Below are 26465 nucleotides of genomic sequence, written 5' to 3'. Positions count from 1 at the left end.
TGAAGTAACCTGAACTGTAATGAGACTACATCTGATTTAGTTCTTGTTGAATTCCATCAAACTTGAGTATATTGTGGTAGAAGATCATGTTATTCTAACTAGCCTAGTTGGCAAGTAGAAAGGTCAAGTTCTGTAATGACACATTCACATCATATTGGATTTCCCATAAATACAAACTGTCGACTAGAGAGAGAGAGAGAGAGAAAGTCTACATCAATCTCCTAGTGACCATTACAAGTTGCTGGCTTTCTGACTCCTGCCTGTGCCCAATCAGATATGCTGTAACTGAACTGTGTGTGTGTGTGTGTGTCCGTGTGTGTGTGTGTCCGTGTCCGTGTCCGTGCGTTTCCGTGTCCGTGTCCGTGCAGTGGTACAGCTCCTCTAGCCTGTCTGGTCACCATGCTGCACTCCCAGGTGAGGGGAGACCGAGTCAAGAACAGCATCTTCTTCAAGCTGCCGGGACGCATGAGCCTCTTCACTCTGAAGGTACTAAGTTAGTCCTTGGCCCATAACCAGCCTTCCTATAAAGCTTTGGGTTAGGATGAGGGTTTTGGGTGCCTTTTTGTGTTTGAACACGCCCATTGCAGCGCCCCCCTCTTGGCCAGTGGGTGTGAAAAGTTGAACCACGATCAACCTTTCTGCCAAGTTTTGTGCAAATCTGTTCATAACTTTTTGAGATGTCCTGCTGACAGACAGACAGACAGACAGACAGACAAACAGAGGCGGAGCTAATAAGCTGTGTGCTGTGATGGCTGAACAGCAGAGCAACAATAAAGACGGGGTTTGTCCGTCCTGTACCTTTAACATGAATGGAAACATAGAGACACTGCATGAAATAGGCCACGCCCATCACGGGGGAAATCGCTCCCTTCACTCCCATTCACCAGCGTCATTTCCCTTGAATTAAACATAGCTAAAAGCTGTTGTGTGGTGGGCTGCGCAGACAACAAATGTAAAAAATCGCCAATTAAAGTTTTTTTGTACTCCCGAGCAAAACAAGGAAGCCATTGAGCATTCGCGAGAAGAAAATGTGGATTTAGCTGTCAAGGAAGTAAGTTGGAGTGTTCATCTTTCATATATATGATCTCTGTGTGCAACTACGTGACATACTGTAGGAGAATGCCAGCACATCTGATGCCATCTGTCTGACGTTACACCAGTGTTATTTTCATTCATTTAAACATGCCTAAAAGCTCATGTCATAGTATTTCACTTCAGGCCACTGTGTGGGATCGTTTGTCCAGCGTTGTTTGGGCAATGGAAAGGGACACTGCTCCAGGCCAACTGAGTTAATTTTCTCGATGTACCTTTCCCTCTCCGTTGGAGGAAGTGTACTGAAATAATCTTTTGACATTATCTAAAAAGAAAACTGTCCAAATCCCTGTAAAACCCCCAAAACTATTTATATCCGACGAGAGTTCCTCCATTCGCCCCGGTTAGCTGCGGTTTGTTTTGCTAGCTGCAGTCGTCAGGCAGTGGTGTGCTTCCTTGTATTTTCCCCCGTCTTGGCTTCTGAATTATGACACGTTTTGCAGTGTCTCTATTCATAGCTTTCAAGGGGCGTTACGTGCTGCCGGGAACGCCCACCTGACGGTCAAAAAAAAACTTGTTCATTCTGCTGGCCGCCTCGACTAGTTTCTCACGCTGCGTTTGTTCAGCCGATACCTGTTGTGCTATTGGTTGCACTAACCGACGAGGAGACATGCCTGGCTTGTGCTTTTACAGAATCCCGTCGGAGAAAGAAAACTCAGACAAGAGGAGGTTGTGGATTTGTGCTATTAGACGTGGTTCAGTCACTGGGGAGGGCAAATGGCTTTTTTTCTACCATCAAAGTACACACGTTTTTGCGGCCAACATTTCATCAAAGGTATAGCTCAAGTAACGTTAACGGGGTATTTTAATCATTATTGTAACGTTACTTGAGCTTCAAGTGGCCATTCGAGGAATTACAGCTTAAACAAAGACTTCCGCATCTTCAGGGGAAAGGGGGTGGGCTTGCCCACTGGTTATGATTATACATGATTTTTTTAACATAGAGATTTATATGATCCGTCTACAAATGTGTACTTGATCATTGCTGACAGGTGGCATTACTTGTTCTTCTGCATTTTGTCTCAAGATCTTTATTTTTTGTTTGAAATCGAGCCAGTGACATCAATATGAACTCAAAGGTAGCCAGTATTAGTGAATACTTGAGTGTAAGGGTGCATTTAAAGGACGGCTTTACCGTGGGGAATATGAATATATATCAATCTCACGCCCCTAAGGTTTTAGAATCCGTAGAATTTTTTTGAAATTGGAGCTTCACTGCCTGACCTATCAGGCATCTCTCACATCTTTAGGGAAGCCGGATGACGCGTTACGCGTCACCCGGCTTCCCTCCCCGCTTGCGGAACTCGAGCGCCTATGAACTACACCTCTCTTTGACACAGCTGGATGAGGAGCCTCTGCTCTTGGTTGTAGTGATCAGTCTGTCTGCACATACCGTCTCTGTACTGACCTAGATGGTCCCGCCTCTAGAGGTCCTCCACGCCCCTTCAGAGCTCTCGACGAAAAGCAAAAGGCAGCCATCTTGTTCACCCGCATAGAATACTGTAGCTAGGTTAGCTTTCCATAGCTGGTGATATCTCTGGCGGGAAACAACCAATTTCAAAAATTTCAACGGATTCGAAAACCTTAGGGGCGTGAGATTTAATATATATTCATATTCCCCACGGTAAAGCCGGCCTTTAAGTGCACGTGCATGACTGCAAACTCAGTGAATTGGTAGAAAATGAAAGCCGTTAACTCCGCGTAACCTCAACATTGCATTGCTAACCGTTCACTCAATGCTGTGTCCCCCCCCCCCCCCTGCAGAAGAACGCCCTCCAGTGGACCAAGGCATCGGCAGAGTCGGAGGCGGCAACAGACCCGGCTGGTAGCGCCGTGCCCCCGGGCTCCAGCGGCACCTCCCCGGGCCCGGGCCCATCCCTCGCCCCGACCGACGCCACCGAGCAGGAGAGCTGCGACTCCACCGAGACCACCGCTGCCGCCAGTGGAGACAACGATGGTAGCGCCACAGCGCACACCACTTAACAGCCATTTTGATTACATTAGTTCCCAGTGACCCATATTGGATGATTTAGATCAGAGGTGGGCAACATTTTTTTTTCCTGAGGGCCATACTGACTTAAGGTCCTTACACATCGGGAGCGATGCGAATATACGGCACGAAATTGCGATGCAAGTTTTGACCCACCTGTCAATCACAGCCACAGATGTGTACACGTCGGAAGCGAATTTCTGAAAAATCGACCGTGGTTCGAAAAAATAAACACCGCAATAACGCTGGGCGAAACTTCGCCGTTGGTATGCACGGTTGCATTGACTGATATAGGTTCGGAAAATATTATTGATGTGCGAATTAATCGCACGAAAAATACGTGCTCGGTGTGTAAGGACCTTTACATCAAGTAAGTGAAGGGCCACACATTGGAGATTATACCTGCCAACACTCCGGAGATTATACCTGCCAAGTGCCAACACTCCTGATTTTCGCGGGAGTCTCCCTATTAACCCTATCTCCCGTTGTGATTGGTAATTTCTCGTTAATCTCCCGATATAATAGTGATACAAATGCAATGGCTGTAGCAGATGAGATTTACTAACATAATTCTGCCTTTTATTGATTTTTTTTTTGAGGACGTTGGGGGCCGGCCCCTGGGGCCGCATTTTGCCCATGTGTGATTTAGATGTTGTTGATGTATATAATATTGAATTAAACATTTTGCCGGACCGGGAATGGTCTGGCCTCGAGGAGCCTTGGGGGCTTGCTGACTCACTCACTCACTGACTCCCCATTGTTGAAACAGGCATGCATGCGTGGTGAGCAGCTGAATGAAGCCTGGGTCACAGGTGACTGTAATCACCTGTAATCAACTAGTTGGTCACATTCAGCTGTGTCAGCCAAACTCCACAGCTCCGAGTGGGAATATTTTGGCTTTAAACCGAATGAGAGACTCAGAGGAGAGCCAACTGACCTGAGCAAGCTGGTGTGTGGACTTTGTTTCAAATCAGTGGCGACGAAAGCTTATCTAAAACATAACCATTCCATCCAGTTTTCCCCAACTGGATAAAACAGCAGTTGGAGAAAGTCACGCAGGAGTGAACGTTTTTGGGGTGATTTCATAATAATTGCAGGGATCGTCTGCAATATTGGTGATTCTATTGAAAAAGAATCGCTCGGAGCAGCACATTAAAAAATGTAAGAAATTAACTTAATTTTTGGGGATTGTGAACTTAGTTCAAAATTCAAAATTGTGAACTCATTTTAAAGCTGTGTGAACTCAACTTGGAGCTAGCTCTTTACTTATGTGACACTGAGTGGTAGCAGTCCTGGGTCTGGCTTAAAGGTTAATTGCGTTTTTTTTCTCCAACCTAGACCCTATTATTTATGTGTCTAAGGGCCTCGGAATAGACCATTTTCACGGGGGCCATTTTGTGTCGAGAAGGCAGGGGAGAAACAGGTGGAAGCAAAACACTAATGAGGGTTTCCAACTTCCATGATTGGAAGCTGGAAACCCTCATTAGTGTTTTGCTTGCACCTCTGTTTACCTTGCCTTTTTGGCACAAAATGGCCCAGTGAAAAGTGTCTATTGTAGAAGCAGAATTGTCGCGAAATGACGGTGCGCAATTGCCCGACTGGGTTACACTGGTAGTCGTTTGACGATAATGCTCGAGCTGTAAACAAGGCTATCTCGGTGAGTACTCAACCAATTTGAAAAAATTGATGTCACGATGAGTCCCTTAGACGCATACATTGTGGAAAATAGGAAATTATCCTTTGACACTGAGTGGCAGCCGTCTTGGTCCGGCTTAACTAGGATTACCTAGTCTCGTTGGGTGAACTATTCCTTTAGTTTAAATCTTACTAAACGATGACCTCAAATGAACAAGTCATTTGGTTTCGTGGTCCCCACTTTGTCAATGAGCTCAAATGAACAAGTCATTTGGTTCCGTGGTCCCCACTTTGTCAGCTACAGGATTGAGGACAATGAATTTGCTCTTAGTGTTGCTGGCAGGCTGAAGTCAGTATCTCATGTCCTCCCATCAGGACATAATGCTAAAGCACAGGTGATTTTTTTTTTTTTTTTTTTTATAAGAGGTCAAGTTAAAAAGCCCAGTCTAAAGTGCCCTGATGGCACCATTCTGCCTGGATGTTCATAGGCTGAATGGAGCCTCTCCAACTAGGACAGCGTGCTGAACCAGTGATTCTCTCTCCTGCTCTCTCTCTCTCTCTCCCTGGTGTGTATATATATATTTCTGACTATGGATGTTTGTTGCCATGGTTACATGTGCACATGACAAAGGCAGCCTTGGCCTAGATCAGAGATGTTTTATGTTATGTACAGTCACGCTTTTTAATTGTGTGTGCTTGTGTGTACCATCGAGCCCGTTATGGGGCATGGTGTGATAATGGTGCCATCCAAAATGCCAAAAACTGTTTGTTACTATCACTAGCGCCTCTGATAACAGACCAGTGTAGCATGGCTCCACCATGTCAGTTTTGTGAATACATGGACAATATTTCAGGGTTAGGTCCAGTGTAGGAAAAAAAATTTTTTTGCCCCCACGGTGTAAAGAATTCAGGCATTTTCACAATTTTGGGGGCACTTAAAAAAGTAATTAGTGCATAAAGTTGCTAAAGCGTAGTGTAGACAACAGCGCACTGTTTGTGTGACTGTTTTCTTCATCTTCTTCTGGCAACCAGCTTGCAGGTGTTGGTTGTGTGTGTGTGTGTGTGTGTGTGTTAGAGATGGAAATTAAATGAATTGAATGGAAAGAAAATTATGGAAATCTTGGGGGCAATTTTTGCCCCTGGATCATGGTTTTTAGGGACATTGAGATTTATGGGGGGGGGGGGCATTTTTGCCCTTGCCCCTGGCTAAATTCCTACACTGGTTAGGACCCAAATGTGGGTTGCAGAGAATGTTGGATCTCCACTCGGCATCAACAGAGTGAATTTGTAAATCGGATTTTCTTCTCCGCTCTGTGTAGCCTCGGTGGACGAGAGCTCGTCGAGTGCTTCCTGCTCCACAGAGCACCAGACCCCGCCCAGCCAGCCCCAGACCCGCCTCAGCAGGGCAGCAGGACAACAGGGACGCACCGACACACAAACCCAACACACCCAACACACTCAGCACGCTCAAACCAGACTGAGCCGCTCCAGACAGGTATGGCCCACCTGACATCGCGCACATGATGGAATGTAGCGCAGGACTGAACCTTTTACACACAGCAGCTTATAAGAATCCAGAGAATCATGCTTCACATTCATACAAAGAATAATCATATATTATACGGACAAACATGCATGAGCATTTGAGAGCATGGAGATTGTGCAGAATAGTTTTGATTTTCGCCATGGCATGGTTTTTGAATTGTCAATTTTTTTTGGTATTGCGGGGGGCATGGTGGCGCAGTGGTAAGCGCTGTCGCCTCACAGCTAGAAGGTCCTGGGTTCGATTCCCACCTGGGACGCTGTGAGCGCTGAAGGAGTGTGTGCCCGTCCGCATGTCCTCGAGTGCCCACCGCCCGGGTGGGGTCGTCAAAAGGGCCTTTCTGTGTGGAGTTTGCATGTTCTCCCCGTGCCCCCCGGGGGTTTCCTTCATATAGGAAGGAGGGAGGGGAACTGGTTGGAATAGCGTGATCCTCCCACGTGCTAGGTCCTACCGGTGAAGCTTCCCCTGTCAGGTGAAAAGAAGCGGCTGGCTACTGCCCATGTCTCGGAGGAAGCATGGAGCCAGTTTTGGCTCTCCCCAGATCGGCAGAGGGTGGAGCAGCAACCAGGATAAATAAATTAAAATTAGCACTAATGGGGGATAAAAATGGGACAAAAAAATAATAAATATTGGTATTGCATTATCATCTTCCAGAGTATCCCAACTCCTAAAGGCTTATTGAACGCTGGAGGAACTTAGTCTTTTGTTACCTATTTATATTTTTGGAGTTAAAGCCCCATTCAGTAAGATTTCCAACTGCGCCCTCTGCGTGCATTAGTATCGATAACGATATCGCCGTTCAAAGTCAACAAAACACAGCGCCAGAAGCTCTATGTACATGTTGTGACATCGGGTACTCACCACGTGATGAAATAATAATCCATAGTTCCGTGAAACATCATTTTCGTAGCAAATCCGAATCGAGTTACTTCCTCGTTTTCATGAACACAGCGCTTACGCTGTACAGCGCATGCGCGCATGCTTTTCTTTTTTCTATGTTATTGACACGGGACGCTGACAGCAAACTGCTTAGTCCCAGTGCTGGCCAATGGAGGGCGGTGTGGGATAAATAAAGACGAGGGTCTCCCTATTAAAAGTCAATCTACCATGTCCTGTGACTAAATAGCTGTTATATTACAGTAAAAAATGTCAAAAATCTTACTGATTGGGGCTTTAACTCAATTTTAGTGCCGTGAAATTAGTCATGTCTCCCGAACTTAATTCCTAACATCCATTTTGATGTCTGTCCTGTGTCCACCTGCTGTCCGTCCCACCATCTGCTGCTGCAGTCGGGGAGGCAGAGGAAGAAAGCTGTGATGATGCCTCGCGTGGTCCTCACTCCTCTCAAGGTGAACGGAGAGCACGTCCCTTCAGGTAAGGAACACGCTCAACCTCCCACTTCCTTTGTTTCCTTTGGAGCGTGAGAGTCCAGAGGCTACGGATCATATGCCACCATGTGTGTTCTCATGTCCTCTGTGATATTTTTGACACATCTCATTTACATTTATTTAGTTCTGAGTTCAAGTCAGAATTCTGAGTTTAAAGTCAGAATTCTGAGATTAAAGTGAGAATTCGGAGATTACAGTCACAATTCCCATTTGAGATTAAAGTCAGAATTGTTGTAATCACTGATGAATGCCCGTGAACTAAAATGAGGTTGACACCCCTGTGCTAAAGTCACGCTCTCTTTATTCCATCCAGCACACTAAATTCATCACAAATGTATTTTTTCCATTTTAGAATCAAGTTCTGTAAATCTTCATATCAATACTCAGTCGTAAACCTGTTGTTTGAGGTTTTTCAAAAGACTGGCATGTCAGTCTTTTTGACATGGTTTCACCTAGTTTGACGCCCCGGAAGACAGGTATCAGGTCCTGGGGAGACCGCTCCGCTCCAGACCGCTCCCGGCTCGATACAGATTTCACCCGCTCGCACTCACCGCTCCGCTCAAAAGAATAAAAAAGATAAAAAGGCTAGGGTGTTTTCATTTGTGTTTAAACGCCTGGGCAATAGAGAGCCGCAGGGATGACGTATTTTTGTAGGCTGAATGCGGAAGTCCCGAACTCCCTGGTTCAACACTGTTTCTGTCTATGGGATTTTTGAATGGGTTTTTGGCGTGATGCTTCAAATAAGGTCTCTGGGCAATGCAAGTTTAATCAAACGCGAACCAAGGTTCAGCGGGATAATCTTCACACATGAGGACCACTTTCATGAGTTTTGAAGCGTAAATGCGAGCCCTAGAAGTAAAATGCTCCAGCTAAGCTAATCCAGAACTACACACTGTCGCATAGGCTTCCACGTCACGTCAGCACTCAACCTGGACTGTTGTTGATGTGTGCACTGATTACCCCGGGATGAACGGGCTGAACCAGGTGAGGGAAAGAGAATTTCCGTGTTCGCCCTTTGAAGTGGTGACGTTATTGACGTATATATCCCCATCGACTCAAAAGTGTAGTCTCATTTAGCCGTTTGCTAGCTAGCCATCCTTTTAACGGCAAGTAAAAGCTTCAAAACTCGTAAAAGTGGTCCTCGTGTGTGAAGATGATGTTACTAAACACTGGTTCGCGTTTGATTAAGCCAGCGTTGCTCAGAGAGATTATTAGAAGCATCACGCCAAAAACCCATTCAAAACTCCCATAGGCGAAAACTGTGTTGAACCAGGGCTGTTAGCATCGATGATTTCCGGACTCGTTACTGCGGCTCTATGGGCATTGCTCACTACAAATAACATGAGCTCAGCAGAGTCGGCTGCATGCTCGTTTCTCTTCCTTCTCGTCTCGCAGCAGCTGGCAAGAAAATAGTGGGCGTGCACATGAAGTAAGCCAAGTCTTATTGGAGGCTGGAGCGGACATCACAGTGCATCACAGTAGAGGCTGTCACTCATCCAAATAATGTTAAATCTGCGAGGGATATACTGTATATAGCACCTGGATTACATACATGTTTCACATAGGGTTGTGTTTTGATTTCAATGTTTTATTTTGTCCAATATTGAAATGTTCTACAATTGCATGTTGTGCTAACATAAACATTATTTCTATCTACCACTTAGCCTATTTAGGCTGATTTGGTTGCCATTTCTTGTCAATGTATTAGCCTCAATGCATGCTGGGAGATTTCGTTCACAGGTCCGCCTCCCCGACGACCTGTGAACTCGCTGACGACAGCAGACGACGTGATGACGGTGGCATACGATGCTCTGTCGGTGTTAAGCGAGAATACACTTGTAGTGTGGCCAGTCTCCCGACCAAGACATGTCACAAATTTTTGGCAGTATGATGGCCTCGTCTGACATGGTGACATCATGAACGACAAAAAATATCGTGTAGTCTGATCCTGGCATTACACACACTTAGTACCTGCAAGCTGGTTGCCAGAAGACGACAAAGAACACACCTAACATACAAACAGTACTGTTATTCACACTAACTATGCGTTAGCAAATTTATGCACAATTAAAAAAATTTAAGAGTGCCCCAAAATGATGCAAATGCCCCCGTTTTGCCCCGAAAATGTTTTAAATTGCCTACACTGCGACAAGATTGTGTCCAGCCCCAGTTATATATAGGGGCGGCATTAGCTCAGGAGGTAGAGCTGTCGCCTGGGAATCGGAAGGTTCCTGGTTCGAGGCTGGCTCCTCCCCCCGTAACTGCTCCCGACGAGCAGTTAACGCCCTGCATGGCTGCGGACACCGTCGGTGTGTGAATGGGTGAATGTGAGGTATTCATGTAAAGCGCTTTGGGTAGTCGATAGACTATATAAAATGCGCTCTATAAATACTGTCCATTTACCATTTTTATATATATATATATATATATATATATACACTATGTATATATACACACATCATATCACATACCGTACATACACTGTATGGCAGCAGTCCATATAAACCAGTGGTTCCCAAACTTTTTAAATCAGAATGCCAGTGTGTGGGTCATGTGTGGGTTTAACTTTGCCGGAGGGGGGGAGAGGGGGGGTCAGATTTATTTTGGCGTACCCCCTGTAGTACCTCCACGTACCCCTAGGGGTACGCGTACCCCAGTTTGGGAACCACTGATATAAACCAATAGAAAGTGACTTTTACCACACCATCATGATGACATTTCATAGCGTCCCCTTAGATGAGTGAAGTGTCACTTCTGGCTGAGTTTGAAGATCACTGTGCCATAGTTACATAGCAGCAACATGAACTCAACAAAAGTAACTGATATTCTGTACTAAAAGTCTGTGCTAACCAGGCCTTAAATGTAATCATTTTCAGGGGTTAAGGCTGTTTCACCTTAAAAGTTACACATGTTTTTTAGGACATTAAGCCCATCTGCTGCTGCCTGGGCCACTAAGGCCATTAACTACATTGAGGACAACCACTTGGAACAAGTTTAAATATAAATGGTTGATATCTTTTCTCTATATCATATATGAAAAACAACATGGAACAGTATGAAAATATAAACATATCTAGTAGCATTTGGCTAAATATAAACATTTAGGATTCACAGTCTATATATAAAATGAAAATTAATCATTGGATTTCAACATCTTATTTCATTCACAGTTTTCAGAAAAGGAAAATGTCTCTTCACAGTCTAATCTGATCCATCACTTGAGAATGGACAACAAATATCTGGAGCCATGACTTGGTAAATCACGCAATGTAACTGTTCGCTAATCGTCAGCATCAAACGTTTGGTGACTCCTACCAAGTCTTATTTAGAGAAAAACGATATACTACAAAAACAATAGGGACTAGGGAGGCTTCGATATCCTGATCAGTAAGAGTTAGTCCTGTCAGGAAAATATGATCTTTAAGAGTTAGTCCTGTCAGGAAAATATTATGATCAGTAAGAGTTAGTCTTGTCAGGAAAATATAGAATTTGTTCATTTCAGTGAGTGTGTTTGCTGACTTAATACCTTCAGAATTACATCGGTCATCAATCGCCTAACGATAGCCAACTAACTAAAAGGTGGTCATGGTACATAATGAACATATTAGTCTGTTTGTCCCTTGTTGTAATTGGCTGCATTCTCCTCCCTTTTTTTGTTGTTGCTGCATCTCGATCATGACATTGTATCTGTAGGCTCTTTCACACCGGCCTTGAAAGCCGAAAACTGCACGGAAAATAGGATTCGCGCCTCCGATGTGAAAGTCGTGAACGCGCGTTGGTGGATAATTGTTTTATGCCTTTTGTCCCGCGACGGTAGGTAGTCACAACGCCGGGTTACCTGGCAACCCGCCTCCATTTGAAAGCGTCGTCGCAGCGAGCCAGAAAAGGTGCGAATGGTCAGCTCATTCATAAAAAAATTACAGGGGAAATCACCTCATGTATCAAGAAAGTGCACGAGTGAAAGTAAAAAAAAAGTAGCCTATACAATCATGACTGCAGGGACGCCAGGAGGAATGCTCCGTGCGGTTAGGCTTTATGCTCAAACGATGTTGACATTGGTAGATAAAAGTAACGGATATAATAATAAGCTTCAGAGGGCTATAGCTGTCTGTGGCGAGTTGGTCTGAGGATATTCCCTCTCGAAATCAGTTCATCATACAGTAGGCTAGGCTACACTAACCTATGAAAATATTAATTTGTGTGAGTGGAAATGCCTCCAGCGGCTCGCCTTTCAATCCAGGAGCAGTGGCTGTCGCCTGAAAGGACACCGCGGGGCGGGAATGTGGCCATCCTGCTGGCCCGTGTGTGAAAGCAATTTCTGTGGCGAGGCTGCCAGGCTTTGCAGGCTTTCTGCAAAGCCTTTTTTGCGCGATCTGTGTGTGAAAGAGCCTTGTATAACAACACCAGCTAATGAAAATCCAGATGAACATCAACAAATGTTTGGGTTCCAGCATTGGTGGGAAAAACAAGGACAAACACTCAAAAGGGCACTCCTGCCACACCGGCCTCAGGGTGTACTCCATCACCTTGTCAGATAGAGGGCGCCCTGACGGCCATGGCTGCATCATGCATGACCAGCGTGAAATGTATGACCTGGTGGAAACACAAGTTCACACACACACTCACACACACACTCACACACACACACACACACACACACACACACACCCCAGTGAGACTGTTAACTAGTCTGTGGGTCTCAGTTCACTCAGTAAAAACTATTTTATATATTTTTTTGCGGAGTGTAATATGTGCTCTCTGTGATTGACTTGGCATTGGACTAATTGTTCATTAGTGGATATGAAAGTCCAGTGGATGTGAAGCCTCTGCAGGCAGGGGGCTATTTTGATTTTGAGTTTTCTAGTGGTCAGAAATTCCGCTTCGTGTCAGTCTCCAGTCTCTGACTGGCCGCCCACTATGTCGAGACTCTTGCTTTTCTCCGTCATGATCTTGCAGCTAGCTTCAGCATCAGGCTGATGTGGCGAGTGGCGATTGAGTTAAAAGGCCTTGTTTCGGTTCTCGCAGGCCCCACGAAGAGGAGCCGAGGAGGGGTGGATGTTGACTTTGAAACGCCAGGCTCCATCCTGGTCAACACCAACATCAGGGCCCTCATCAACGTGAGGACCTTCTCCGCCTTCCCTGCACACGCTCAACAGCAGCTGCTGCAGCTCCTCCCCGAGGTCGACCGGCAGGTACGTGGCCATACACGGCATTAGATACTAAAAGGACAACACTGGTGTTTTGGACAATGGGTCATTGTTTCCTTGATGGTCAACAAACACCTCAGACCGTTGCTCCGCATCTTCTTCCATTGTTGAGATATTTGGTATTGGCTATTTTGTTCTGATTCCTCACTGCGGGCTGCACTGGATCTGAGCATGTATCTAAAAGCTTCATCCGTGTTTGCAGCATGTCACTCCCTGTTGAAAATGCTTGGACCCCGTTACTGGCTCTTTTTAATACATTTAAAGGTATTATTTACTTGGGAATTTAAAATGTGTCAGTGTTTCCCCTACCATTCTACAGGCCTGGCGGGCCCGCCAGGCCAACGGCGCCCACGCCAGGCCAGATTTTCTTTCCTGTTCTCCTCAAAATTTCAATAAACCTTTATGGCATATGATTACAATACAACAATACTGTTGTTGACAGTGTTGACAGTAATAGAAGATGCCAAATCATTAAAAACAATAAGCATTTTGCTTTTAGGAGCATCGTGCCAGTGTGCGGCGCTGTTCCAAAACGTGTCAACGTGTGTCGTTGCCTGGGAAACGCACATCCCATAATACAACAGTTCGCATCGCATCCCATAATAGTATGATGATACTTGGGATGCCATTGCCAACATAGAAAGTTTAGCGTTGCCAGCGAGGGCCTCCACCGTTGCGGTCGGGGTACGTTTCGAAAATCCCTCCAGGCCTGACATTTTTTCTAGGGGGAAACACTGCGTGTTGTCCGAGCATTTGATACAAGGACGGATGGTCTGTGATGTCGGTAGATGCTTGTTTGAACTCTACTCAGTGTTGTAGTCAAGTCACTATATCTTGAGTCCGAGTCGAGTCCACAGGGTTTGAATTAGGGGTGTCAAAAATAATCGATTATAAGATGCATCGCGATGCGGACGTGCACGATTCTGCATCGATTCACAAATATCAAAAATCGATTATTATTTTTTATTTTATTTTTTATAATCAAATAAAATAGAATGTAAGTACATGCAGTTGTTTACTTTAATTATGGATCATAATACAACGCAATACCAAATGCACTTTTATTTTAAAAGTAGCCACACAGTGAGAAAAAAGAAAGTGAGAAAAAAGAAATCATGTATTGCGGAAAAAAGTGATGCATCGATTTAAGATGCATCGATAATCGTAATCGAATCGTAGCTCTCTGAATCGTAATCGAATCGTGAGGCCAGTGAAGATTCACAGCCCTATTTTGAATCCGAGTCAGAGACCGGAGTCACTGAACATCAGTGTGAATCCACATGTAGGTGGAACACACGTGCCTACCCTTGTCATGGTATTAATATCTTATGCCAAATTATTATGGCCTATTACAAAAACCAAAACAAAAATTCTGTTTTTATCAATTAACAAGTCCGAGTCATCAGTGATCAAGTCCGAGTCGAGTCACGACTCCTGAAAACGAGTCCAGGACTCAGACTCGAGTACTACAACACTGCCTGTACTGTACTGCCTGGTGTACGAGCGCACACTGGATTTCCCCTATGCAGGGCTCTGCACCTTTTCTACGTACTTATGTACTAAAACATGCTTAACTGTGATTCCCAAGTAAAATGTGTACACATTTGTGAAATCAAATTCCAGCTCATTTCAAATGGGAACGTGTGTTGCTGCCCATTTGTCTATTCCATCCTGTTTTACTTTTCATTTATGTGGTGGTTCTGATCATGTCCCGTCTCCCTGCAGATTGGACCTGATAGCATGGCCAGACTCAGTAGCTCAGCCCTCAACAATGAGTTCTTTACCCACGCCTCCCAGAGCTGGAAGGAGAGGCTTGCCGAGGGTGAGTGATTTCTATCTATACTTATTTTACCTACCGTAAATTCCGGACTATAAGGCGCACCGGTCTATAAGCCGCAGCACCAAAATTGACTATTTTTTTCTTATATAAGCCGCACCGGTCTATAAGCCGCGGGTGTTTTGATGTTTAATTACCATATGAAAGGGTTCGTGCACAGAGAGGAATGTCGGGAAAGAGATGGCTGTTTGGGGAAGCTCCCATTTATTAACATTTCAACAAAACAAAACAAAAGTCAGGTCACTAATCCCCAGACAAAATCACACAACAATAGGCTATATGTGCAGCAAACGGCTGTAACCAGAGAAGTCAAGTCACTAATCCTCGTCTTCCTCTTCTTCCTGCGTACTGAAACCACCAAAGTCCTCATCTTCAGTGTCGGAAACGAACAGGTTCAGGGTGGCTTCGTCAACCACTCTCCTCTCTCCTTCATTGTCACTCAAAACCAACGAACTCCTCTTCGTCACTGTCGGCATCGAACAGCCTCTGAAGCCTCTGACGGCCCTCAGCGCCAGCTGTGGCGGCGTCATCCTCTTCATCCCGCAGCAGTCCAGCGTTTTGGAACCCGTTGGTGATTGTGGATGTTTTCACACTCCTATAATATTCCGTGATCTTCCTTTGTGTGAATTCGCCGAAGTTTGTGATTTTCTCCTGGTAGTCGGGAGGGAGTTGTTCAGTAGTTCTCGCCCGGACGGACAGTCCCTTTCGTCTCATGAATCGGAAGCACCAAGATGGCCCACCTCTGAAATGTTCAATTTTCATTTCGGTGGCGACTGTTTTGGCCTTCAGTCGGATCTGCACCGTGGAAACGCCTCGGCCGTCTGCTCTCTGGGTCAACACCCAATCTTCAAGGGAATCTTCAAGTTCGGGCCATCTGCTTTTATGACCTCTGAAGGACTTTTTGGTCTTCTTGCACTGAGACAGTTCCTCCTGCTGCACCGTCCAACGCCTCACCATTGACTCATCGATGCCCAGGTTACGCGCTGCTGCTCTGTTTCCCTCTTTTAATGCGAGATTGACTGCTTTCAACTTGAAAGCTGCGTCGTGTGAATTTCTGCGTACCTTCCCCATGGTAAGTGAGAGTGTTGCTTCTACTGCTCGTCTTGTTGTGAATATTCCTTGATCTTCCTTTGTGTGAATTCGCCGAAGTTTGTGATTTTCTCCTGGTAGTCGGGGGAGGGAGTTGTTGGCCGAGTGGCCGTTTGCTTACCGTAATTACCATATGTAAGTGGTCACGCACAGAGGGGATTGTCGGGAAAGAGATGGCTGTTTGAGGAAGCTCCCATTTACCGTATTACCGTAACATTTCAACAAAACAACATAACACAACACCACCGTTGTTTATTTTTACAGTGCACACAGTGTCCGCGGTGTGGTGAAAAGAGGGCAAGAGAGGAAATTAAAACAGAAGTGGATTTATAGTTAGAAAGAGTGCTAAAAAAGAGAGATTTTATTTGTATTTTTTTTTTTTTTCTGAAAAAATCCATAGATAAGCCGCACCGTTATATAAGCCGCAGGGGCCAAAAAACGGGAAAAAAGCCGCGGCTTATAGTCCGGAATTTACGGTATTTATTACTGCATTGGTCCGAATATGACTCCTCCCCCCCTAAGTAGAGATACCAATAGACTACAGTTTATTTTAAATTTGTGGTATTTAAATACTAGAAGTCGTTCATTTACAAATGTGATTTACATTTGATTTAATTTAGATTTTCCTTTATAAAAACCTGATTTGGTCATCACTCGTCATCTTATAAGCAGGGTCATCTTATATTCGGGGTCAATACGGTACTAGCTATGAATTCACTTGATCAAAGATTCATATTTACAGAAAAAGTAACATTGTGGAAAGTACATAATATAATAATTAACTCATTCACTGCCAATATCTGACTGGCATTTTTGGCACAGGCCAAGTATTTCCATAATGTTTGGTCATCTTTCAAGACCCACAGTAAATTCTGTACTAGGACTACAGTGATGTCCAATACCTCGAAATGAAGATCTAAGTCTCTACTTTCACCCCCAAAAAGAAAGTTAGCTTTTAGCATGTTCTGTACTCTACTTATAACCCTTTTTATACACCCCATGTTCACCAAAAAAGCCTGTCTGGGAAGAGAAAAGGGAGAAAAAAGCATTTTTGTAAAAGGGCACAATCTCAGGCATAACTCACTCTCAATTCTTTTATTTTGAACTGTATTGACATCAGACATGTAAATATTATTCGTTAGGACACAAATGACAAAAAAAAAAATATATATATATATATATACACACATGAAGTGCTTTTTTTTTACATTCAACAATACAGTTTACTCGGTGTGAGTGTGCAGACAGACAGACAGACAGACAGACAGACACACCGACAGACAGACAGACAGACAGACAGACAGACAGACAGACACACACACACACACACACACACACACACACACACACACGATCCCCCTTTTAGATTTCTAACCCAACATAGGATAAGCAATAACCACGCCCTGTGGCGCTGGGATTGGCCAGGAGCAACACTGGAGGGCGAGCAGCCCAGCGATTTCATGAATCAACTGAAGAGCTCTTGAGAAGGACAGCGGGCTGCTGTGAGTGCCTTCTGCCCGCTGCTGCCTAGCTGTTCCTGTGTTTATTTTGATTTGTTCTGGTACACCGTCCTCGTCCATGTCTCCCTGTCATATCTATGATCGTTCCCGTTTTCCCCTCGGCTATTCAACACGTCCTCACCGCCCTCGCAAACTGATCGATCATTTCCTCATTCCTCCGATGATCAAACACATCTCTTGATTACTTTCTCCCGTTTTCTCCTGGCTGGCACAGAGGAAGGCGACTCCAGCTCGGCGTTTCAATGGCGTTTCTCCTATCTGCACAAGGAAGCGTTACCCGTTCTCTGCTTTCCCTCTTGCTCAATTTCAAAACAACAGCTGCGGTATGTGTTTGATCGCGTGCTGTCGGCTACCCTTTGAAGGCAGGGACCTGTGTCTGTGTGACAGGCTGGGCAAGTGTTTGCTGCAGGCGCTGCACCAATAAAAACAAAAACACGTCAAACACGTCCTTGGCGGGGAAGGCCATTGCTGATAACACGTCAAAGACGTCATTGGCGGTGAATGAGTTAATATAATAATTGTCTGTTATCGGAATATATTTACTGATGGAGGTAGCATATGCGGAGAAAGGTGCCCAGAATATGTCCCGACAGATATGCAGAGAACATACAGAAATGTATACAGATAAGAAACTGCAACATGATGTATAGATGAGCACAGGAATGCAAAAAAAGACCGACAAGACTGAAACCCAGGGGGGCGCAGTGGTAGCGCTGTCGCCTCACAGCTAGAAGGTCCTGGGTTCGATTCCCACCTGGCACGCTGTGAGCGCTGAAGGAGTGTGTGCCCGTCCGCATGTTCTCGAGTGCCCACCACCCGGGTGGGGTCGTCAAAAGGGCCTTTCTCTGTGGAGTTTGCATGTTCTCCCCGTGCCTCCCGGGGGTCTCCTTCATATAGGAACCCCTTCACCAAAACATGCAATATCCTGGTCGCTGAAGTGGTGCCTCCTCTGGTCGTTTGGGGCACCTGTTCGGAGGGAGGGGAACTTGTTGGAATAGCGTGATCCTCCCACGTGCTATGTCCTACCGGTGAAGCTTCCCCTGTCAGGTGAAAAGAAGCGGCTGGCTACTGCCCATGTCTCGGAGGAAGCGTGGAACCAGTTTCGGCTCTCCCCAGATCGGCAGAGGGTGGAGCAGCAACCAAGATGAATAAATAAAAAAATAGCACTAATGGGGGATAAAAATGGGATAAAAAAAAATCTGGATTATTATTTTTTATAAAAAAAAAAAGACTGAAACACAAATCTGCATCGTTTCTGTAGTAGTGTAGTCTTCTTGACATCTTTGCCATGTGTTTGTCCTCTTCAGGTGAGTTTACCCATGAGATGCAGGTGCGTTTCCGGCAGGAAATGGAGAAAGAGAAGAAGGTAGAAGCATGGAAGGAGAAGTTTTTCGAAGAGTACCATGGCCAAAAGTAAGAAAGCAATGCATTTCATTCAAGTCATTCTTGAGTGTTGAGGGTTTTTGAGATAAATATAACATTAACAACATGGAAGTAGTTGACTTAAAATCAACGTTACCTAACGTTACAGATGGGTACACTACTGGTGTCGGCTTATGGTCCCATCATTATAGTTGCTGTAGCCTGACCTTGAGTATGACATCAATCTATTCTGGCCGCTGTGTGAATACAGCGAATAGCCATTGTATTTTTCCAGTGTTGACTCAACGTGTTGATTCTTTGTCACTGTACGTGCAGGTCTGGCCTGACGCGAGAGGAGTCCCTGAAGCTAACTGTGAGCGAAGCCGCTGACGTGGCGGCGAGTGTGCTGGACAGCGACGTGGCGGTCGCGGCGGCCGGCGCCCCCAAGAGGCGCAGCGTGGGTCGACGGAGGCGAGACGGCCGGATGAGGAGACGCACCCGGGCCGACCTTCGTCGCAGGGCGCGCCGGACCCTCTGCAAGGCCGCCACGCCGGCCCTGCAGTCCCCAGAAGCGGCAGAACCCAGCGCCTCGCTGGACACCTCGGCGGTCTCCTTGGGCTCCCCCATGTCCGACAACACGGTGGTCCAAGGTGAAGTGGTGCTGCAGGACGAGTCTGGCCTGGAGCTCCCCGTCGAAGGTGCCTCCTTGGAGCCGGAGCCGGAGCCGGAGCCCTCCCCTGCTGCGGAGCCGGCTGCTGTTCCGCCGCCCACCCCCACTCCCACGCCTACACCCACGCCTACACCCACGCCCACCCCCACCCCCAGCCCCAGCCCGAGCCCCAGCCCCAGCCCGAGCCCCAGCCCCAGCCCGGCCTCCACCAGCGCCAACGAAGAGCCAGAAGTCACGGCCCGCCTGCTCCCCGAGGAGGCCGCCCCCGTCCTTGCTTCCACCTCCTCGCCTTCCTCCTCCTCCCCTTCATCGTCCTCGGCCTCCTCCCCGGCCTCCTCGCCCTCCTCGCCCTCCGACACACAGGGAGCCTTCGCCGCGGGCCTCGACTCCTCTTCGTCCTCCTCGGCGTCCTCCAGCACGGCCGCCGCCGCCGATCCCCTGGATGATACCGCCTCCGTGGCCACCTCCATCACCGGGGGCACGGCCACCAGCAGCCGCGAGAGCAGCCCCTCTGCCAGCCCCGCCCCCACCCCCGTGCCCGCCGCCCAGCCCAAGGAGCAGAAGAGGAGGCCCGAGGAGGCCCAGGCCGTCTCCAGCTTCCCCGAAAAAAGGCCGAGGCTTGATGACCGTCAGTCCTTTCGTACCACAATCGACGGTGTGCGTTCGGAGAAGCCGCAGCCGACAACCGAAGAGCCCAAGGTCCCGCCTATCCGGGTACGGTCCACTTCAATCGGTCTTGGAGGTTCTGGGTTGTGGTTGCATTTAGCTGGGCTGTGCCGTTGAATTATTCATATTTACCATTTTTAACAAGATGACCTCCAGTGAGAGATATCAAGCTAGAACTATTAACTAACAGTCCAGCCTATATTTCTTTGTAGGCGGTAGGCCTATGTTGCTATAGTTTATTAGCTGACTCAGGTTCTTATTGTTACACTGTAAACTTGAATTCAAAATGAACCTATAGATAGTATTCGATAGGGATGCATGATATATCTGCAAGCATATCGGCATCGGTCCGATGTTGCAGTGGTGTTATCGGTATCAGCCAAAAATTCCACATTGAGAGGAAACAATGCGGTAAATCTATGATTTATGGGCTTTTCCAAATGTTTTGGAAATAAGGAAATGCATTACTTTTTCAAATTCAGTGTTTACATGCGTTTTTCAGTATGTACAAAATGTGATTATCATAGAAATGTGTTTTTATATAGATCATATCGACATTGGTAAATATCGGTTATCGGCCAAAACGGCAATGGTAATATCGGTTATCGCTATCGGCCAAAATTTTCATATCGGTGCATTCCTAGTATTCGATCAGCATCATCACGGTCGCCGCGGTCATATTGTTGACATACCGTCCTGCAGCTGACAATGAGTAACAGCCTTATTGTCGTTTCTGTTGCGTTATGGTCTAGTATAGCGATGGTGATGACGGCAATAAAAAAACCAGGGTTATTGTTTGTATGCTGCCATTAATGCCTGTAATAAACAAAAAGAAACTAGGTGAACAGACTTTGCTGTGAGGAGTAGAGCTGCCGAAAATAATCGATTCAGAGATGCATCGCGATGCTTAATAGGACGATTCTGAATCGATTAACAAATATCAAAAATCGATTATAAAAAAAATAAATAATAATATAATCAAATAAAATAGAATGTAAGTACATGCAGTTGTTTATTTTAATTATGGATCATAATACAATGCAATTCCAAATGCACTTTTATTTTAAAAGTAGCCACACAGTGAGAAAAAAGAAAGTGAGAAAAAATAAATCATGTATTGCGGAAAAAGTGATGCATCGATTTAAGATGCATCGTATAATCGAATCGAATCGTAGACTTGTATAATCGAATCGTGAGATCAGTGAAGATGCACAGCTCTAGTGAGGAGCTGACAGAAAGTTTAACCTGTCTCTCCTAACTATCCACACGTGGATGTGTGGATAGTTAGGAGAGACAGGTTCAACTTTCTGTGCTGACGTATCCTCATTCTCGCTCCCTTCACGTCTGCAGACGGTAGAGATAGCATAGAAACAAACCACGGGGGCTTAATTGCTGTCATTACTACAGCATGTATAACGCAGGCCATCATCCAGGAACACAACAGGAACAGTGATAGACGATAGAGGTAACGCTAACGGCGGCTAGCTTCCTTTTAGCGCTGCTCTCACATAGATTACATTACATTACGTCATTTGGCAGACGCTTTTATCCAAAGCGACTAATAGGCCGTCGCTAGTTGAGAGCCGCAGCGCTATGTCAACAACATGGCCGCAGCGACCATGATGACGCTGATCGAATACTATCGCATTATTTCCATACACTAGATCTGTGCCTCTGGTTTGATTTACATCAATGGTGAAATAACAGCCAGCACTCGGATATGATTTTGACTTGCTGTCTGTCTGTCCCTGTCCCAGATTCAACTGTCCAGAATCAAACCGCCCTGGGTCAAAGGTCCCCCCACCTACCAGATCTGCCCCCGGATCGTGCCCCCCGGGGAGGGCTCGCGGCGGTCGGGCACGGGGGGCGCGCGCACCCTGGCGGACATCAAAGCCCGCGCCCAGCAGGCCCGGGCCCAGCGCGAGGCCGCTGCTGCTGTTGCAGCCTCTGGCGACGGCCCGGGCGGGGTCGGGCTGCGGCCTGCTGCTGGGCTACCGGATCGCAGCAGTGGACGACGAGCGCGAGAACATCCAGGACCTGTCGAGCCCGGAGGAGGAGACGGAGGAGGAGGAGACGGAGGAGGAGGAGGTGGAAGAAGGGGAGGTGGTGGGATGGAGGAGCAGGGATCGTCTGCAGGCGCTCATTCGTCTGGAGCACAACTACAGCTTTCCAATGTAGAGCCTACACCGCAGCCCTCCCCTTCTCTGTCCACTACCTCGACCTCCCTGTCGTCAGAGCCTCCACAGACCCCGACGCCGACGCCCACTCCGACCCCACCTCGAGAGGAGGCAGCTGGGGAGCTGATGGCTGCAGAGGAGGCGGCAGCGACAGCAGCACAGCTCCTAAGCTCCTCCAATGGGCTGCCAGACAAGGCAGCTGCATCGCCGCCTCTTGAGCCAGACACTATATCCGAGTCTGTGGCCGCCCGGCATGCGAGGCAAAGCCAGGTGCCGGACCCTGCTAGCGCCGCCTCGGAGAGGGCAGAGCAGCGTCGCCAAACTACCGCACTGGTCGCAACCTCCATCCCCGACTCTCTTCCCCGGTTTGGGGCCCAGGGCGTAGACGTTATCCAGACGCTGGCCAGCGCCTCTCAGTCGAGGGAGCGAGAGCAAGGGAAGGGACCCGGACCAGGAGGTGTCATCCAGCATGGTTCCCACCATGTCGGCCACCAGGAGGCGCCCTCTCCCTCAGCTATAGAGAGACAGCCGACCGGCGCCTCGTCTCCTCCACACATGGCCTCCTCAATCAGAGACAAGGAGGATGAGGCCGGCGGCCACAGCGACTCTACCGAGACGGCTTCCGACTGTGAGAATGAGAGCCAGGAGGATGAGCAGCATCACCCTGACCAGAATTGGCGCCACCACCACCTGAGCTCCCAGAGAAACGGCCAGCCGGTTATTTGCAACCCCACTCCTCAGAACCAGCAGCCAGTCATCCAGGCCCACGTGTCCAACCGCCACGGTCAGACGGTCATCCAGCCCTGCTACCCCAACGGCCTGGCTCACTCGCAGACTGGCCGAGCCCATCCCCACGACCCCCAGCCTCTCGCCACAGCCCACCCGCAGGGCCTCAGGGGCCACACTAACGTTCTGGCCAAAATGGAGCCCGGCGACGACTCCAGCCAGAGTTCTGCAGAAGAGGAGTGTCGCGGGGGCTCGAAGCCCTCGGCCATGCCCCCCACGGCGGCTGCAGCCTCCAGGAGGCCGGCCAGCTCAGCCAGGCCGGTGTCCAGCGTGGAAGCAAACAACCCCCTGGTCACCCAGCTGCTGCAGGGCAGTCTGCCCCTGGAGAAGGTCCTTCCTCCCCACTCAAACGCCAACAGGCTGGAGATCAGCCGCCTGCCGGGGCCCCAGTCCAGAGCTCCAGTGGCCAGGACCCCAGGGCCCCGCGGCAGGCCTGAGCTCTCAGCCCAGTCTGCCAGCCCAGACCTGACCCTGGCCTCTCAGAGCCACAGCAAGTCTCCAGCCAGCCGCGGGGTCTCCTGTCTGATGGAGGCTCCCGCCATGCCACAGTTTCAGTCCCAGCAGGCTCCGGGGGCCGTGCCCGTCATCACCTCCCTACCGCCCTCCTCCTCATCCTCCCGACGCACCTCGGACCACAGCTCCCAGATGGCGGTGGCTGTCGAGTCTGTGGTTATCAAAGAGTCTCTGGGCCCTCAGCCCCCACACGGGGGCGCTCCAGATGCGCCTCAGCCGGCCAACCGGACCACGCCCAATGGCCCCTCGCCTTCCCACCTCGACCCCTCGGAGGTGGTGCCCACCATTAAGATCAACTGGCGCCACCCCTACCAACAGCAGCCGTCGCCTGCGGCCAGCGTCAAGAACGAGGTCAACATCCGGCCCTCGTGCCAGGCCCTCGCCAAATCCTCCCCCCTGACGCCGATGAGTGTTACCAAAAAGGAGCCCGGGAACTCTATGGACGGCTACCTGAGCGGAGGGGCGATGGAGGGACTGCTCAATATGGAGATGACTTTAGCCAGGATGGCCAAGAAGGAGCACGGCAAAGCGCCGTACTCCTCCTCTGGCTCTCCCTCCTCCTCCCTGTCGCCCTCGCCCTCCTCCTCTCTTCTTCCCTTCCAGCTGTACGGGAAGCTGCCCAAGCAGGGCGGAGGGGGAGGCGGAGTCAGCTACACGGCCAACGTGTCGGTGATGGACGCCGGCGGCGGGTTCTCGCGGAGCCTGGCCGACGGCGTGCTCCAGCTGCGCGGCCCCCGCCTGGCCGCCAGCCAGGCCGCCGCGCTCAGCAGCATCCAGGCCTTTGCCGACAGCGCCGCCGACGAGGTGGCACTGCTCAAGTGCTCGTGCCGCCTCAAAGCCATGATCATGTGCCAGGGCTGCGGGGCCTTCTGCCACGACGACTGCATCGGGCCGTCCAAACTGTGCGTGTCCTGTCTGGTGGTCAGATAGTGTGTAGTTGTAAGAGAACTACAAACCTGTACAGTATTAGGCCAGCAGGACATGCGGGGGACTCCGGAGTGTACAGAAGCCTTGGTTTAGCTCGAGCAGACGGGAGGCAGGCAAAGTTTTGCCTTGTATATAAAAAATTTGTCTGTATTTCTTTGTTGTTGCAGATTTTCTTTTTTTTTTTAAGCTGTATGATGTTATTATTGTATTATTATTATTATTATATTATTATTATTATTGTGAATTTGGGGCATGGTTGATTGTAAATTGTGCCTTTTCTTTTGTTTTCTCTCCTCAAAAACATTTACCTCATCTTTATCTTGATCCACCTGTCATCATTTGAGTCTGAAAATGGTGGCCATCATTGTTTTGGTCCCTCTTCTGTTCAGTAAGGAGGGATGTATTGTTCTTGTCTCGTTGCGCAAAGAAATATTTTTTTAACCATTAAAATGAGTAAATTACACAGTTTCCTTGGTTTGTGTTTTGGCTCATTTCACTAGTCTGTGCTCTGCAGTTAAGCACAGTATTGTGAACAAATAGTCATAATAGAGGGTATGCATGTGATGTCACAGAGGCAGAAGTCACTGTGGGGTCACGCCCACTGAGTCACAGCAAGACTTGAGCTTGAATGCAGTAATCAGCCTAGATAACTGACACCTGCTGCTCAGGGAGGAACTTGACACTCATTTTGATACTCATTCCCGATTGAGGGGGCGTGTTCCAGTGTTCCAGCATACCCTCTATTGAACGGTGATTTTTCTTTTTTTCCACCCAGGAATGAGATTTTCTCTCTGGATATGCTAGTAGAAGCTTTACACCCAGCATAGATATTTGAAATTTGAAACATATTTCTGATTAACTTTGTTTTCATTTCTAAGCTCAGCAATGCTGAACAAGCTGCAGAGCAGAGGGGCTAGCTGACCCGGTAGAATGCATTGACTGCTCTGCTGTGGTGCCAGCAACAATGGAAGCACTTCCAGTGTGCATGCTCATAAAAATAATACAACATCTTTGTACAACTTAAAGACCCCCTAAAGTCAAAAATCTGTTTTTTCCTTCCCGTTCCTTCAGTTGGATGTTTGAGTTTCACTGTAGAATGTCTGGACAGTTTGACATTAGAAGGCTGTTTTCACAATTGTCTGCAGAAAGTGGAAAGTTTCTCTGCTCTCACTGAAAAGGCGATTTTCAATTAGCATGATTTGTGATATCACGAATACTGGAGCAGCCAATCCCTGTCCAGTATGCAGCAGTTAAATCCCTTGTTTGTATTCTGTGATTGGCTAGTTATGTTCTAGTAAATCTAGATCAATGTGTCTCAATCATTTTCATGTCAAGGACCCCTAAACTGACACACCCCCATTTAAGATTTTGTCCCAGGGACCCCCATTGCATAAGCTTTTTGCTTTTACATGTTTTATTACAGAAATATGAAACCCATGACCAAAATAGTCCTACATGTACAGTATATTCTGTCAGTGTTACTTATGGATGGAATTTTAGTGAAAATAAATTATTCACGTTTTTGCTGGGACCCCCCAACGACCCCTGGGGGTCCCCAGCCTCATTTTGAGAACCACTATCTAGATAAGCCTGATTGGTTGCTTTGGGATTTTTAATGAGGCAGAAGGAGGGGAACTCATTTTAAGGATTTTAACAAGATAATTTAACCATTCTCGTGTGTGTGTGTATGGTGGGGGGGCATCAGACAAATTATTATTCAAAGTAGAGTATTTTATATACATCTTAAAACATGACCTTGGAAGAGTACTGACATTGCCAAAAAAGATGGTGCACATTTTCTGGGTGAACTGAGCAAAAAGAACAATTTATATTTAGATCATCCTTAAATGTTTTGCAGGGTAAACAGTTATCTGATTTCACGTTCGTTAATTCCTTAATTCCAATGGTTAATTCTTATATTTACTATCAATGGTTTAATTCCCATTGACTCCGGACACCCCGGTCCAGTAGGTGGCGATGTGCACCCATTTTAATATAAATGCTGGTTTGTGACCCTACTTCTAGCAACTTGGGAAGACATCTCGCATCTCGGCACAGGTGCA

General features: G+C 47.5%; 1 protein-coding gene across 1 annotated transcript; it reads left to right on the top strand.

Annotated features, from left to right (window-relative positions):
• The first annotated feature begins 381 nt into the window (after positions 1–381).
• Positions 382–24819, top strand: asxl1 (ASXL transcriptional regulator 1). The gene is made up of 9 exons (XM_083656759.1): positions 382–486; positions 2857–3049; positions 6037–6212; positions 7550–7634; positions 12674–12840; positions 14581–14677; positions 18609–18714; positions 19000–20047; positions 21757–24819. Exons 1-9 carry the CDS (start codon positions 400–402, stop codon positions 24403–24405), a joined length of 4608 nt encoding a protein of 1535 aa, XP_083512885.1. The 5' UTR covers positions 382–399; the 3' UTR covers positions 24406–24819.
• The last annotated feature ends 1646 nt before the right edge of the window (positions 24820–26465 follow it).

This window comes from Poromitra crassiceps (genome assembly GCF_964638095.1).
Source record: "Poromitra crassiceps genome assembly, chromosome: 20".
In the NCBI taxonomy this organism is placed as follows: Eukaryota; Metazoa; Chordata; class Actinopteri; order Beryciformes; family Melamphaidae; genus Poromitra; species Poromitra crassiceps.
The sequence above is the reverse complement of the archived record's forward strand: the minus strand, read 5'-3'. Positions and strand labels throughout refer to the sequence as shown.

Bases quoted from the DNA above. Each gene is read 5' to 3' on its own strand.
- asxl1 (XM_083656759.1), top strand. From the start codon at position 400: ATGCTGCACTCCCAGGTGAGGGGAGACCGAGTCAAGAACAGCATCTTC. The intron at 7,635-12,673 runs GTAAGGAACACG...CGGTTCTCGCAG, and splicing joins CGGAGAGCACGTCCCTTCAG to GCCCCACGAAGAGGAGCCGA. The intron at 14,678-18,608 runs GTGAGTGATTTC...TGTCCTCTTCAG, and splicing joins GAAGGAGAGGCTTGCCGAGG to GTGAGTTTACCCATGAGATG.